The 12,500-nt window shown below is 45.4% G+C and overlaps 1 protein-coding gene across 3 annotated transcripts in view; it reads left to right on the forward strand.

Annotated features, from left to right (window-relative positions):
• The first annotated feature begins 5,336 nt into the window (after window positions 1-5,336).
• Window positions 5,337-12,500, forward strand: part of LOC123510015 (ecotropic viral integration site 5 ortholog-like) — a 115,166-nt gene continuing 108,002 nt past the window's right edge. Inside the window, exon 1 of one of the 3 annotated variants that reach the window (XM_045264700.1) lies at window positions 5,337-5,870. In XM_045264700.1, coding sequence (XP_045120635.1) covers window positions 5,767-5,870 — 104 coding nt within the window. In that variant the 5' untranslated portion in view covers window positions 5,337-5,766. The remainder of the gene's footprint in view (window positions 5,871-12,500) is intronic. The other 2 variants (XM_045264701.1, XM_045264702.1) reach the window with 2 other exon arrangements.

Consider the following 12,500-nt stretch of genomic DNA (forward strand, 5'->3'; position numbering starts at 1 on the left):
GTAGTAGTAGTAGTAGTAGTAGTAGTAATAGTAGTATCCTTCACTCAGTAACAGTCCTTCATTGATCCCTGAGACCATAAGATAAGGGGGTCAGTGGCACGCTGCCCCCTTCTCTCTCTCTCTCTCTCTCTCTCTCTCTCTCTCTCTCTCTCTCTCTCTCTCTCTCTCTCTCTTTTCTGTTTCTCTTTTCCTTCCTTTTCACTGTCTTGCCAATACCACATACATAAATTACTCTCGGTACGTCAGCCACCACATCCATCCCACACACACACACACACACACACACACACACACACACACACACACACACACACACACACACACACACACACACACACACACGTAGTGTAGTGGTTAGCACGCTCGATTCACAATCGAGAGGCCCGGGTTCGAGTCCCGGCGCGGCGAGGCAAATGGGCAAGCCTCTTAATGTGTGGCCCCTGTTCACCTAGCAGTAAATAGGTACGGGATGTAACTGGAGGGGTTGTGGCCTCGCTTTCCCGGTGTGTGGAGTGTGTTGTGGTCTCAGTCCTATCCGAAGATCGGTCTATGAGATCTGAGCTCGCTCCGTAATGGGAAGACTGGCTGGGTGACCAGCAGACGACCAAGGTGAATTACACACACACACACACACACACACACACACACACACACACACACACACGATTTGAAGTGATTTAATGAATGAAACTTACGATGAATAGGTACTACTACTACTACTACTACTACTACTACTACTACAGGAAGAGGGTGCCATAATGTAGTCTCAGTTTATGGCGTCAGAGTTGCAATCCTCGAGAGACAAATGAACGCTCCCTTGAATCTTACTACCTCCCTCGGGAACAGAGATACACAAGGGAAGCTGTGAGAAATCATTAAGTGTGTAGTTGGTAGTTCCTCTATGAAATGCACGTGATATAGACTAATTCAATCTAAGCTGTTGTGTTGTACCTATCTTTACCTAACTTTGTCTTTGTCTAATTTGATACTTTCTCTGCGATACAAAATAATTCCCAGCACCAGAAGTAATACGTGAGATCTTTAAAAGCCTCTGCAATAAAGAATAGGATGGAAAGAAGAGATTTTGCAATTTCTACACAGTTTAAAGATTGGAGAAAGCTGTAGAAGAAGTAAAGATGTTTTCAGAGGGATTGGTGATTTAGTACTGAGACACATTTTTTACCATGATTTTTTGAGTACGATGAGACGATTTTATTTGCATTAGGAACGGTCTGTGGAGGTCAAAAGAATAATGTACTGAGTCTTCCATATTTAAATCCCCACATAAGTTTCTGAAGCTGTGTAAAATCAAATAGTAACGAGAATGAATATGGAAACGTGGCATGGTAGTGAAGGATTCAGACCTCGTGACTTCCAAACTGTCCAGACTTCGCGCCTATTCCAGTGAAGGCCGACACACGCACCGCCTCATTATATCCTTGCCGTGTCTGGAGTGAGGCTGGAGTGTCGCCGGATAGGAAGTGCATGGTGGAAGTGATAGGAAGTGAAAGGTTACGAGGTGAAAGTTTGAAGTCGTTTTATGTCTCATGGTTAGGTGGATGCAAATTATAAGTATAGATTTGCTTTTTATTTATTTATTACTTCTTTTTTATGTAAGAGGAACACCAGCCAAGGGCAACGCAATTTATAGGTTCACTGAGATGCCAAAAGGGTGAATCATAACTAGGATACCATCTTGAAACCTTCCCTATGAAACATTAAAGAGGGAAGTTTCAAGACATTATCCCATTTTTTTTTTTTTTTTTTTTTTTTTTTTTTGCAAACTCTTTCGGACCTGCTCGGGGACTGACATCTAAGTAGGCATTTTCATTTAGTCATTTTTGTTGCCCTTGGCGGGATATCCACTCTTACATAGAAAATTTACGAGACAGGAAGGTGGAAATACAGAAGCAGACAGGGAGTTCCATAATTTACCAATGAAGGTGGATAAAGTGGTGAGATGGTAGGTGGTAACAGTGATGCTGCCTAGTGTGTTGAAACCTTCCCTATGAAACCGATTTGAGTCATAAGAAGGTAGAAATGTAGAAGCAGACAGGGAGTTCAATAGTTAACCAATGAAGATCGTTAATGATGAGATGGTAGGCGGTAACAGTGATGTTAAAACCTTCCCTATGAAACTGATTTGAGTCATAAGAAGGTGGAAATGTAGAAGCAGACAGGGAGTTCAATAGTTAACCAATGAAGATCGTTATTGGTGAGGTGGTAACAGTGATGCTCATAGTGTGTTGAAACCTTCCCTGTGAAACCGATTGAGTCATAGGAAGGTGAAAATACGGAAAGAGACAGGAAATTCTATAGTTTACTTGTGAAATAGATGAAGATTCTTAGTGTTGAGATGGTAGGTGGTAACAATACACAGTGTATGGAACCCTTCCTTGTGAAACCGATTGAAGTCATATGGTGGATAACAGAAGTAGACAGAGTTCCATAGTTTACCAGTGAAGAGGATAAAGAGTGTTAGCGGTGAGGTGGTAGGTGGTAACAGAGATGCTATATAAAGGTACTAAGGGCTTCTTGCAGCTTATCTATAGTTTTCCTCTTTTTATATTGTATTGTATTTCTGAATCAAAGTACAGTGGTTATAGAATCTAGAGGTGGTGAAGTAATCGTGTGTGTGTGTGTGTGTGTGTGTGTGTGTGTGTGTGTGTGTGTGTGTGTGTGTGTGTGTGTGTGTGTGTATGCGTGCGCTTGCAGTGTAAAATACCTTCGTAATTCTCCTCTTCCTCCTCCTCCTCCTCCTCCTCCTCCTCCTCTTCCTCCTCCTATTCCTCCTCCTCCTCCTCCTCCTCCTCCTCCTCCTCCTCCTCCTCCTCCTCCTCCTCCTCTTACTGCCCTCATAAATCAAAACATCAACTACCTTTACACCTAGATGAGGGGAGAGAGAGAGAGAGAGAGAGAGAGAGAGAGAGAGAGAGAGAGAGAGAGAGGTGAGGTCGATGTCAGGCACTGTCCCACATACACTGGCACTCCTCTTGGCACTCTGACGTCACACACACACACACACACACACACACACACACACACACACACACACACACACACAGGTGAGGGCAGGTGACGATTGGGAGCTAGGAGTGGGGTGAATTAGGTGCTGATTACGGGTAACGATCAGGTAAGGGAGGGAGTGAGGAAAGGTGAGAGGGGAGATGGGAGAGGGGAGAAGTGAAGGGTAGGTTTAAAATGAGGTAATGGGGAAAGAAAAGAGAAGGGGGAAAAAAATAAATTAAGGGAATGAAGGGAGGATATGAGGGGAAATACGAGATAGTTTAAATATGAAAGTAATTTTATGTAAAGGAAAAGGAGAATATGTATTAGGTGATGAGGGAAGGTATGAGAAGGATGAGACGTGTTAGAAGATGAGGATACGATATAAGGCTAAATCAGAAGGCTGTATTGGATAAAGGAAATATAAGGAATACATTACGAAACGCTCTTGGATAAGGGAGGAGTTTATGGAGTGAGGAGGCACGCTAAACACGGGTTAGCAATAAGGTAAGAGGACAGTGTAAGGGGAAACAAAACACCTAACCTAACCTAACCTAACCTAACCCAACCCAACCCAACCTAACCTAACCCAACCTAACCCAACCAAACCCAACCCAACCCAACCCAACCCAATCAAACCCAATCAAACCCAATCTCACCCCACCCCACCCAACCCCACCCTAACCCGCCCCACCCCACCCAAGCCAGCCTAACCTAACCTAACCTGAATTGACCCTCACTGATTACCACAAGATGCGTGGAATGTGAACTAGCAACACCGTAATACGCATCAACTAAGGGAGAGGAACGTGGTGTGGTGGAGGTGGGGATGGTGGTAGTGGTGGAGGTGGTGATGATGGTGGTATTATGGTAAGCCATAAGCTATGAAGCCACAATAGCGTTGATGGAGGAAGTGGAGGAGGATGAGGAGGAGGAGAAGGTGGTGGTGGAGGTGGAGGAGGTGGATGAGGTGGAGGAGGTACAGGTGGAGGGGCTGACACGGACACACACTCCCTCTATTTCCTGGGTGTTCTGCTTGAAGGGTCACCTGCTGATGGTGATGGTGGTGGTGGTGGTGGTGTTGTCTGAGCATTAATTTGTGAGTCAGGTGGTGAGGTGTGGGCGGGTGTGTGTTTATCGTGATGGCTGCTCGCTCACCTGGCTGGCTGGCTGGCTGATGGATGGCTGGTGGATGACGCTCGGGATCACGTTACTGCTCTTCCTTGTGTTTGATTATTATTATTATTATTATTATTATTATTATTATTATTATTATTATTATTATAATTATTGTTATTATTATTATTACCATTACTAATGTTATTATTATTGGGTACAAGGATGATACTAGTGCTATTTTTTCGTGTCAATTTAAGTATGTCAATGATGATATTTTAGTTGCGTGTATTAAGTATAGAGGAGCGTAATGAATGCTTTATTGTTCCGCTGTTCGTGTGTGTGTGTGTGTGTGTGTGTGTGTGTGTGTGTGTGTGTGTGTGTGCTTGCGTGCATGCAAATGAATCTGGTGTGCGCCTCGCGTCTGTTATCATGACGCGCGCCGCGAGTGGCTGCTAGTGGCCTACTTTGAACCTTCTCGCAGAAGTAGGAAGAGGAGGAAGAGGGAGAGGAGGAAAAGAGGAGGAGGATGAGGAGGAGGAGGAGGCGATGCATGACGCCCTGGCACACACTGACCCCGCTCCCTTCCCTCCTCAACGCCTCCTGCAGGTGGCGGCGGCGGCGGCGGCGGTGGCGGCGGTGGGCGGCGCGGTGGCCGGTGGGTGCCGGTCTGTGCGCAGACCACGGCCTACTTAAGCCGCGGTGAGGACAGTCGCCGGCACTAAGGTCATGTTTGTCGCGGGCGTCACAAGCTACCCCGGCAGCTAGGCGTCCACGCATCCACGAGACACCAGCCAGCGTGCCGCACCACTCCGTGCCAGCTGACCCGCCGCTCCAGCGCCCACACGCCCTGCACGCCCTGACACTCACACATGCCACGCTCTCTCGCCCCGGATTATCATGTCTCCGCTCTCCCAGCACGCGTGACTGGAGTGACAAGCAGTCCAAGTTGATGTGTTCAGTGTGAGGTCAACCCGTCAGGAGGCTCGGGCGGGCGCAAGTGTCACAGTGCGCGTGTACCTGCACTACCTGTACCTGAATTGTCTGTTCACTTCCTCGTGTGCTCCACAGTATCTGTATGTACGCACGGCCTCCTGCCGCCGCCGCTGGTGCTGCTTTCTCCTAGGAGGTGCCCGGCCCTGCCCTGACGGCCGCCACCTGGCTGGCTCGCGCGGCAAGGCAAGGCGAGGCAAGGCGAGGTGGCCGGAGCGCGTGGCCGCGCGGTGCGTCAGTCCGAGGTCTGCCCCCGCGGCTTGGGGTAGTGGTGGCTCCGCCGCATACAATACAATCGTGCTCGTAGCGTCGCGCTGCTCGCGTGTTTCCTTGCCGGAAGGACAGCAAACGTGCCTGTACCTGTGTGACTGTCAAAGGCTGCCCAGCCCCAGACGCCATGCCTCTTCTCATCTAGTCACTCCTGCTTAGCGCGGGACTCACAAAGCTTCGAACAAAACTGAACCAGTGTTGTGGTGACAGGCCGACTGAACCAGGGCCGAGACAGTGTGGTGTGCTCGCGTACTGAGGCAGCGAGGCCCAGCACGCCCACGTGCCCAGACGCACGGAACGATTAGGAGAAGGGCGTTTGGGTGACAGTGCCACAGAATTGTGTGTGTGAGGCCTAAGGCGCGCCCACCGCCCACCGCCACCATGGTGCTGCAGAACATCAAGCTGTACCGCCTGCAGAGGCTCAACACCTTCCAGCGCCTCAATGCTCTCTCCATCCAGGACCCAATCCCAGAGCACAAGGAGAGGTAAGTGTACCCCTGTGTGTGTGTGTGTGTGTGTGTGTGTGTGTGTGTGTGCCAGCGATGGCAGGTGTGTGCCGCCGCTCGTATTCTGCCTTGCCACATCTGTGTCAAGGAACTGTGGTCTGCGCATTATCGTTTCTCGTAGTGTTTCTGAGCCATGCGTCTCGTAAATGTCACTAGTCTTATAGTAATAACTGCTACACGCTCCTATTGAGAGAAAGAAAAAAAGAAAGGAAGTGCAGCCCTCTGAAGCCTCGCAGTAACAGTGCCACTACAAAAAATGGGGTCGGGGAGTCGTAGCGATATCAGACATTTGTTGTACCGCCGCTCACTAATTTCAAAACTACGGTGCGAACTTGTTAATCCCGCTACCCGCGACCCAACCCCCGCCGCATGGCACTCCCTGGCACCTGGGGCGGCAGGGCACGGCTGATTCATGACTAATCCTTACATGACAACACTGAGCCCTTTGAATCCCGTCCCTTATCACCATTAGCTCTACGTGACACTAACTATCCCTTAAACCTTCAATATCTTTATCTCTTAAGTTTCCATGGTCTACGTAACTACCCTCACTTCTTATCATTTTAGTTTCCCTGGTGAACCCTTTCATAACTCCTTCATCACTGCGCTCCTAACTTGCTCGTCCTTTTGCATCTTTCCCTAACTGCATCTACTCCAATCCTTTAACTGTAGCAACCCTGTATAACCAGCTCCCATTCTCCTGTCGTGTCCCTGTCTACCAGTCCCTCAGTGCCCCTAATCCAGTCCATTACTCCCAGCCTTTCCTAACTGTAGCAGCCCAGGAAGAGTCTTAAGCCAGCTCTTTCCTCCCTCCAAGCCTTGTGTTCCCGGCCCTTCCTTCCCTCCAAGCCACACTAACTGTAGGCGGAGTGTTGAGCAAGAGCCAACTTAGCCCTTCTAGCTCAGGTCGCCTCCCCATGACGCACTAGTGAAAGTTTCCCCCTCCCGCCTCTCCACTAGGCGCCCCAACTCTTCACCCACCCCTTCAGGAACAGCTTAACTCTCCCCCTACTCCTCCCTACTTCCACTTCTCCCCACCACCTCCTCCTCCTCCTCCTCCTCCTCCTCCTTCTCCTCCAGTGTCCTCACCCGTCTGACCCTTAAGGCTGTAATTAAGTTTGGCAATGACATTCTTAATATTTCTTCCATGTTTGTGTGTGTGTGTGTGTGTGTGTGTGTGTGTGTGTGTATGCAGTGATAGTAGCCATGGCCTTCGTGTGTGTGTGTGTGTGTGTGTGTGTGTGTGTGTGTGTGTAGGTGTGGGTGAGAGTCCACGAGGTACGAATTGTGGTGGGGAGGTTAAAAACGATGATTCCTGTGATTGTGGTAATTGTGGTGGTGGTGGTGGTGGTGGTGGTGGTGGAAGTGGGATACGAATGTTTATCTAGTAATGTTAACAATGCCCATTTCTCGTTGGCTTCATGTTTTGTTTGTATTTTTTTTTCTCTTTTTTTTTTTTTTTTTTTTTTTTTGTCTTTTGTGTCGTCTCCAACACTTTCCTTTAGTCCGAACTTGCATCTGGTGTTGCTGAGTCAGTTTGTTAAATACTCCTCGTGTCTTGCCTTGTCTAGCCATTCACCTTGTCTGTCTGTCTGTCTGTCTGTCTGTCTGTCTGTCAGTCATTTTGTATCTACATTTGTCTGTCTGTCCCAGTTTATCCATTTACTCTTTTTCATCAATTCTCTCTCTCTCTCTCTCTCTCTCTCTCTCTCTCTCTCTCTCTCTCTCTCTCTCTCTCTCTCTCTCTCTCTCTCTCTCTCTCTCTCTCTCCGTGTATCTATCTACCTACTTATCCTATCTACCTATTTGTATCTATCTATATATCTATCTATATATCTATCTATCTCTATCAATTCTTCTAGTTATATATATATACCTATCTATCGATCTATCTGTGTCTATCTATCCATCTATATCTATCTATCTCTATCTGCGTGTTTCTATCTCTGTCTGTCTGTCTGTCTGTCTATCTATCTATGTATCTATCTATCTATCTATGTATCTATCTATCTATAAATGTATCTTTCTCTCTGTCTATCTATCAATCTCCCGTATCCGGCAGTGTTTGAGAGCGTTGAGTGGGGTTCCGGTGGTGTGGCGGTGTGGCGGAAGGGAGGCGGGGTGGTGAAGCGTGACTGTTGTTACTCTTGAGTGGTGACGAGACAGGTTCTGGTATCGGGAGAGTGAAAATGTGATTCATGATAGAAGTGATGAACAGTAAGTCTTGGCTACTTATTTGCTTGTCTGTTTATTCATTTGTTCTGCTTCTCTAAGGAAATGTGAAAGGAAGATGAATCCATGAAATAAAAGGATGAGTAGATGAATGAATTGATGGATTGATAAAAAGAATGAAGTGGAATAAATCAATGTTAATAAATGACTAATGAATTTATGAAGAGAAAGTGATAAATGAATTAATATATAGATAAGTAAACTGACTATTGAATTATGGTGATTAGCAGTCTGATGGATTAATTAGTGAATAAAGGATAAAAAGTACCTAACCTGAATGAATTAGCAAACTTACCTGGAATTTGATAATGAAACTTAACTGTGAAGGATTTACTGGTAGATTAATTTCAACTTACCGAAATTAACAAGTAGAAAAATTCAACTGTAAAACGTAAGAAGAGTTTACCTGTGAGAAATAAACAGCGTAACCTCAATTAACCTAACGTAATCTAACCTACTTAATCTAACCTAACCTAACCTTACCATACCTTACCTTACCTTACCTTACCCAATCAAGCCCATCCCAACTCAACCCAACCTAACCCGGGTAAAAATCAACAAGCCACCTAATTAAACTCACCTGTAATAAAGAAACTAGGACCGTTGAGCAGGTGTGGATAGGCGTCAGGTGTGGGGTAGGTGTGGGGATAGGTGATAAAACGCTGCAATTGAGGTCCTGATGATAGGTGGTGTGGGAAACAAGGTGTGTGTTATCCCAGTGTTATCTGTAATGGCACGTGTTATCTTAGTGGGGGGGGTGTTCCTGTTATCATATTAACCTCTTTAAGTACTGGGACGTATTTTTACCTTGCGTTTTGGGGTATGATTAGATGATTTTATTTACATTAGGAAGGGTCTGTGGAGGTGGGAAGGTTAATGGCCGGAGTCTTCACTATTCTAATCACCCACTTAAGTTTCTGAAGGTGTATAAAATGACCAAATAGTAACCAGAATGAATACGAAAATGCGTTATGGTACTGAAGGCGTTAAGAGTGTTGCCATCTGTTGGTCGATCCGGTGGTTAATTGATGTAAGCCAAGCCAAGGTAAGTCAACCTAACCTAACATAACCCAACCCAACCTAGCCTAACCTAATCTAACCCCAAATTAAACTAAACCTACCCAACCCAACCCAACCCAATCCAAACCTAACCTAACCTAACCCAACCCACCCCAACCCAACTGTGAACAAATGATCAAACTTACCTGTAATAAAGAAAAGGTACTTAACCTCACCTTACCTCACTTTACCGAACATTATCAAACCGAACTAAGCTTTATCGAACTACTAAACTTTTGCATTTTTAATCTTTCACATTCTCATTGCTTTTATTTATTCATTCGTATCTTATCTTTCTTTTTCTTTTTCTTTCGTCTCTTTTTCTCCTTCTTCTTTTCGTATTTTGTTTAGGTTAATTGACTTTTATCTTTTATATTTCCTTTTTATCTTTTACATTCTCTTTATCTTTCCTTTCTTTCCTCATTTCCTTTTTTTTATTTTCCTTTGTTTTTCTTCTTTCTTTCGTTTATTTTTGTTTTCTTCCTTTCCTCATTTTCTTTTACGTTAATTGACTTGTCTTCTGCATCTCCCCTTTTTTTTTTTTTTTTTTCTGATTTTTCTATATTTTTTTTCCTTTCTCTTCGTTTCATTATTTTTTATACGTGCTCTTCATATCTTTATCTTTATACTCCATCTTCTTTATCTATTCAGTTTTTTCTCTTTTTCATTTTTCTTTCTTCTTAATTAATTTTCATTTCTTTTCCTTCCTCATCAACCTTTCGTCATTATCTTCTGCATTTCCGTTTTTATATTCTTTTTCTTTCCTTATTTCTTCCTCTCCTTCATTTTCTTTTTCGTCTTTCATTTTTCTTTCGTCATCAACCTTTCGTCATTTTTCCTTCATTTCCCTATCTTTCACATTTCCTCAGTTCCTTTTTTATCAACTTTTTCTTCATTCTCCATTTTCTTTCATTTCTTTTCCCTCCTTTCGTCATTTTTCCTTCATTTCCCTATCTTTCACATTTCCTATTTTCTTTATTTCATCGTCCCTTTTCTCTTTTCCCTTTCCTTTCTTCTACTTTTCCTTTATTTCATCGTCACCTTTTTTCCATTATCCTTCTCTTCTTTTTCCTCTTTATTTCATTTCCTTTCCTTTCTCTTTTCATAATTCTCTCCACATTCCCTCTTTCTTCATTTCTTCATCCCTATTTATTATCCTTCTCTTTCTTCCCCTTTTCGTTTTCCCCTTCTCTTCCCATCCTCCTTTTCTTTAAGCTCCATCAGGAGGAAGTAGGGAAAGTGATAAAGACGAAGGTAAGAAAGGATGGAAATAAGATACTACAGCAGAAATGAGGGCATGGGAGAGGGGAGAGGAGGGGAGAGGGGAGAGGGGAGGAGAGGGGATCAGAAAGGTGGGAATAGATAGGGACAGGAATTAGGGGTGGGGAGGAAAGGGGACAGGAGGGGAGGTAAAAGGAGGAGAGGGGAGAGGGGAGAGGAAGGAGGAGGAGGAGGAGGAGGAGGGAACCAGGACGCGAGCTTTACTTTGGTGTCAAGGGCAGAAGGAGGAGGAGGAGGAGGAGGAGGAGGAGAAGGAGGAGAAGGAGGAGGAGGAGGAGGAGGAGGAGGAGGAGGAGGAGGAGGAGGGGGGAAGACGAGGACAGAGTAAGAAAATGCTTCCCTCTAATATTAACATTGTCTGCTAATTATATTTCCTCTCTCTCTCTCTCTCTCTCTCTCTCTCTCTCTTATATAGTTTTTGTAATGGTGTTGATGTTATTAGTGTTATTGTTATTGTTATTGTTTTTGTTATTGTTCTCTGTATTGTTGCTTATCTTGTTCTTGTTTTTCCCTCCTGTTCTTCTTGTTCTTCTTCATCTCCTCCTCCTTCCCTTCCTTCTCCTCCTCCTCCTCCTCCTCCTCCTCCTCCTCCTCCTCCTCCTCCTGCATTCCTGTGTCGCCAGTTACCTGTGTTGGTGTTAGCAGGTAACACTATAGTAAACATCCGGGTTAATGCTCTCTCTCTCTCTCTCTCTCTCTCTCTCTCTCTCTCTCTCTCTCTCTCTCTCTCTCTCTCTCTCTCTCTACTACTTAGTCTATTATTTTTATTATTATTCCTCCTCCTCCTCCTCCTCCTCGTTTTCTTCTTGTCCTTGTCCTTTCATCCCCCCGCTCTCTCTCTCTCTCTCTCTCTCTCTCTCTCTCTCTCTCTCTCTCTCTCTCTCTCTCTCTCCTTCGTTCACAGTCCATCTACCTTTGTGTCTCTATCTATCCTCGCTCCTCCTCCTTCTCCTCCTCCTCCTTCTCCTCCTCTTCCTTCTCCTCCTCCTCCTTCTCCTCGTCTTCCTCCTCCTCCTCCTCCTCCTCCTCCTCCTCCTAAAGACCACGGGTGCAGGAGGAAAAAAACTCACTCACTCATATTCTAGGTCAAGGGAGGGAGGAAGTGAGGAGGAGGAAGAAGAGGAGGAGGAGGAAGAAGAGGAAGAGGAGGAGGAGGATGTGGGGAGACATGTAAAGTGTGAGAGAGAGAGAGAGAGAGAGAGAGAGAGAGAGAGAGAGAGGCAGGGAGGGAGAGGCGAGTACTAATATGCGTGAAGGTACAAATGGAGGAGGAGGGGGAGGAGGAGGAGGAGGAGGAGGAGAGAATGTTATGTGGAATGAATAATAAATAACAACTGAAGGTAAAGATGGAATGAGTGGAAAAAAGTGGATAAGAATGACTGGAATGGGCAGGAATAAGGTGGAAGTGCTTAGTGGGAATGACTGACGAGCTGGAATGACGCCGGAATGGACTGGAATGACACTGGAATGGATTGGAATGATAATAAAATGATCGGAAGGATATTTAGAAACTACAGGAACGAGAGAATGGAATGCTTGGAATCCTATCCTGGTTACGCTTGTCTAGGTGCGCTGGAATGAGGCTGGAATGATTGTGGAATGCTTGGAATACGAGAAATGAAAGGAAATATAAAGGAAAATAAAAGATAGTAAGATTTTAATTAGTGTAAAAATAGAAATAGTTAAGTCTCAGGTTAATTTGGGCAACAGAAAACGCGATATCAACAGGTGAGAGAGAGAGAGAGAGAGAGAGAGAGAGAGAGTCATGGCCACTGTGATAGAGTGTAGCGTTGTGGTGGTGGTGGTGGTGGTGGTGAGTTCCAAGGTCATTTTCATTGGTACTCATAATTCCAGTTTCTTCGTGTCTCATTTCCCCTGTCTCCCCCTACCTCCCCTTCCCTCCCTCCCCTCCCCTCCCATCCCCTCCCCCTTCCCTAATCCTCTACTGTGCCCTCATTCGCCTCACCTGCCCCATCCCTCATACTTCCCTCACCTCACCTTGCCTAACCTAACCTAACCTAACCTAACCTAACCTAA

This window comes from Portunus trituberculatus, chromosome 28, assembly GCF_017591435.1.
Source record: "Portunus trituberculatus isolate SZX2019 chromosome 28, ASM1759143v1, whole genome shotgun sequence".
Lineage (NCBI taxonomy): Eukaryota > Metazoa > Arthropoda > Malacostraca > Decapoda > Portunidae > Portunus > Portunus trituberculatus.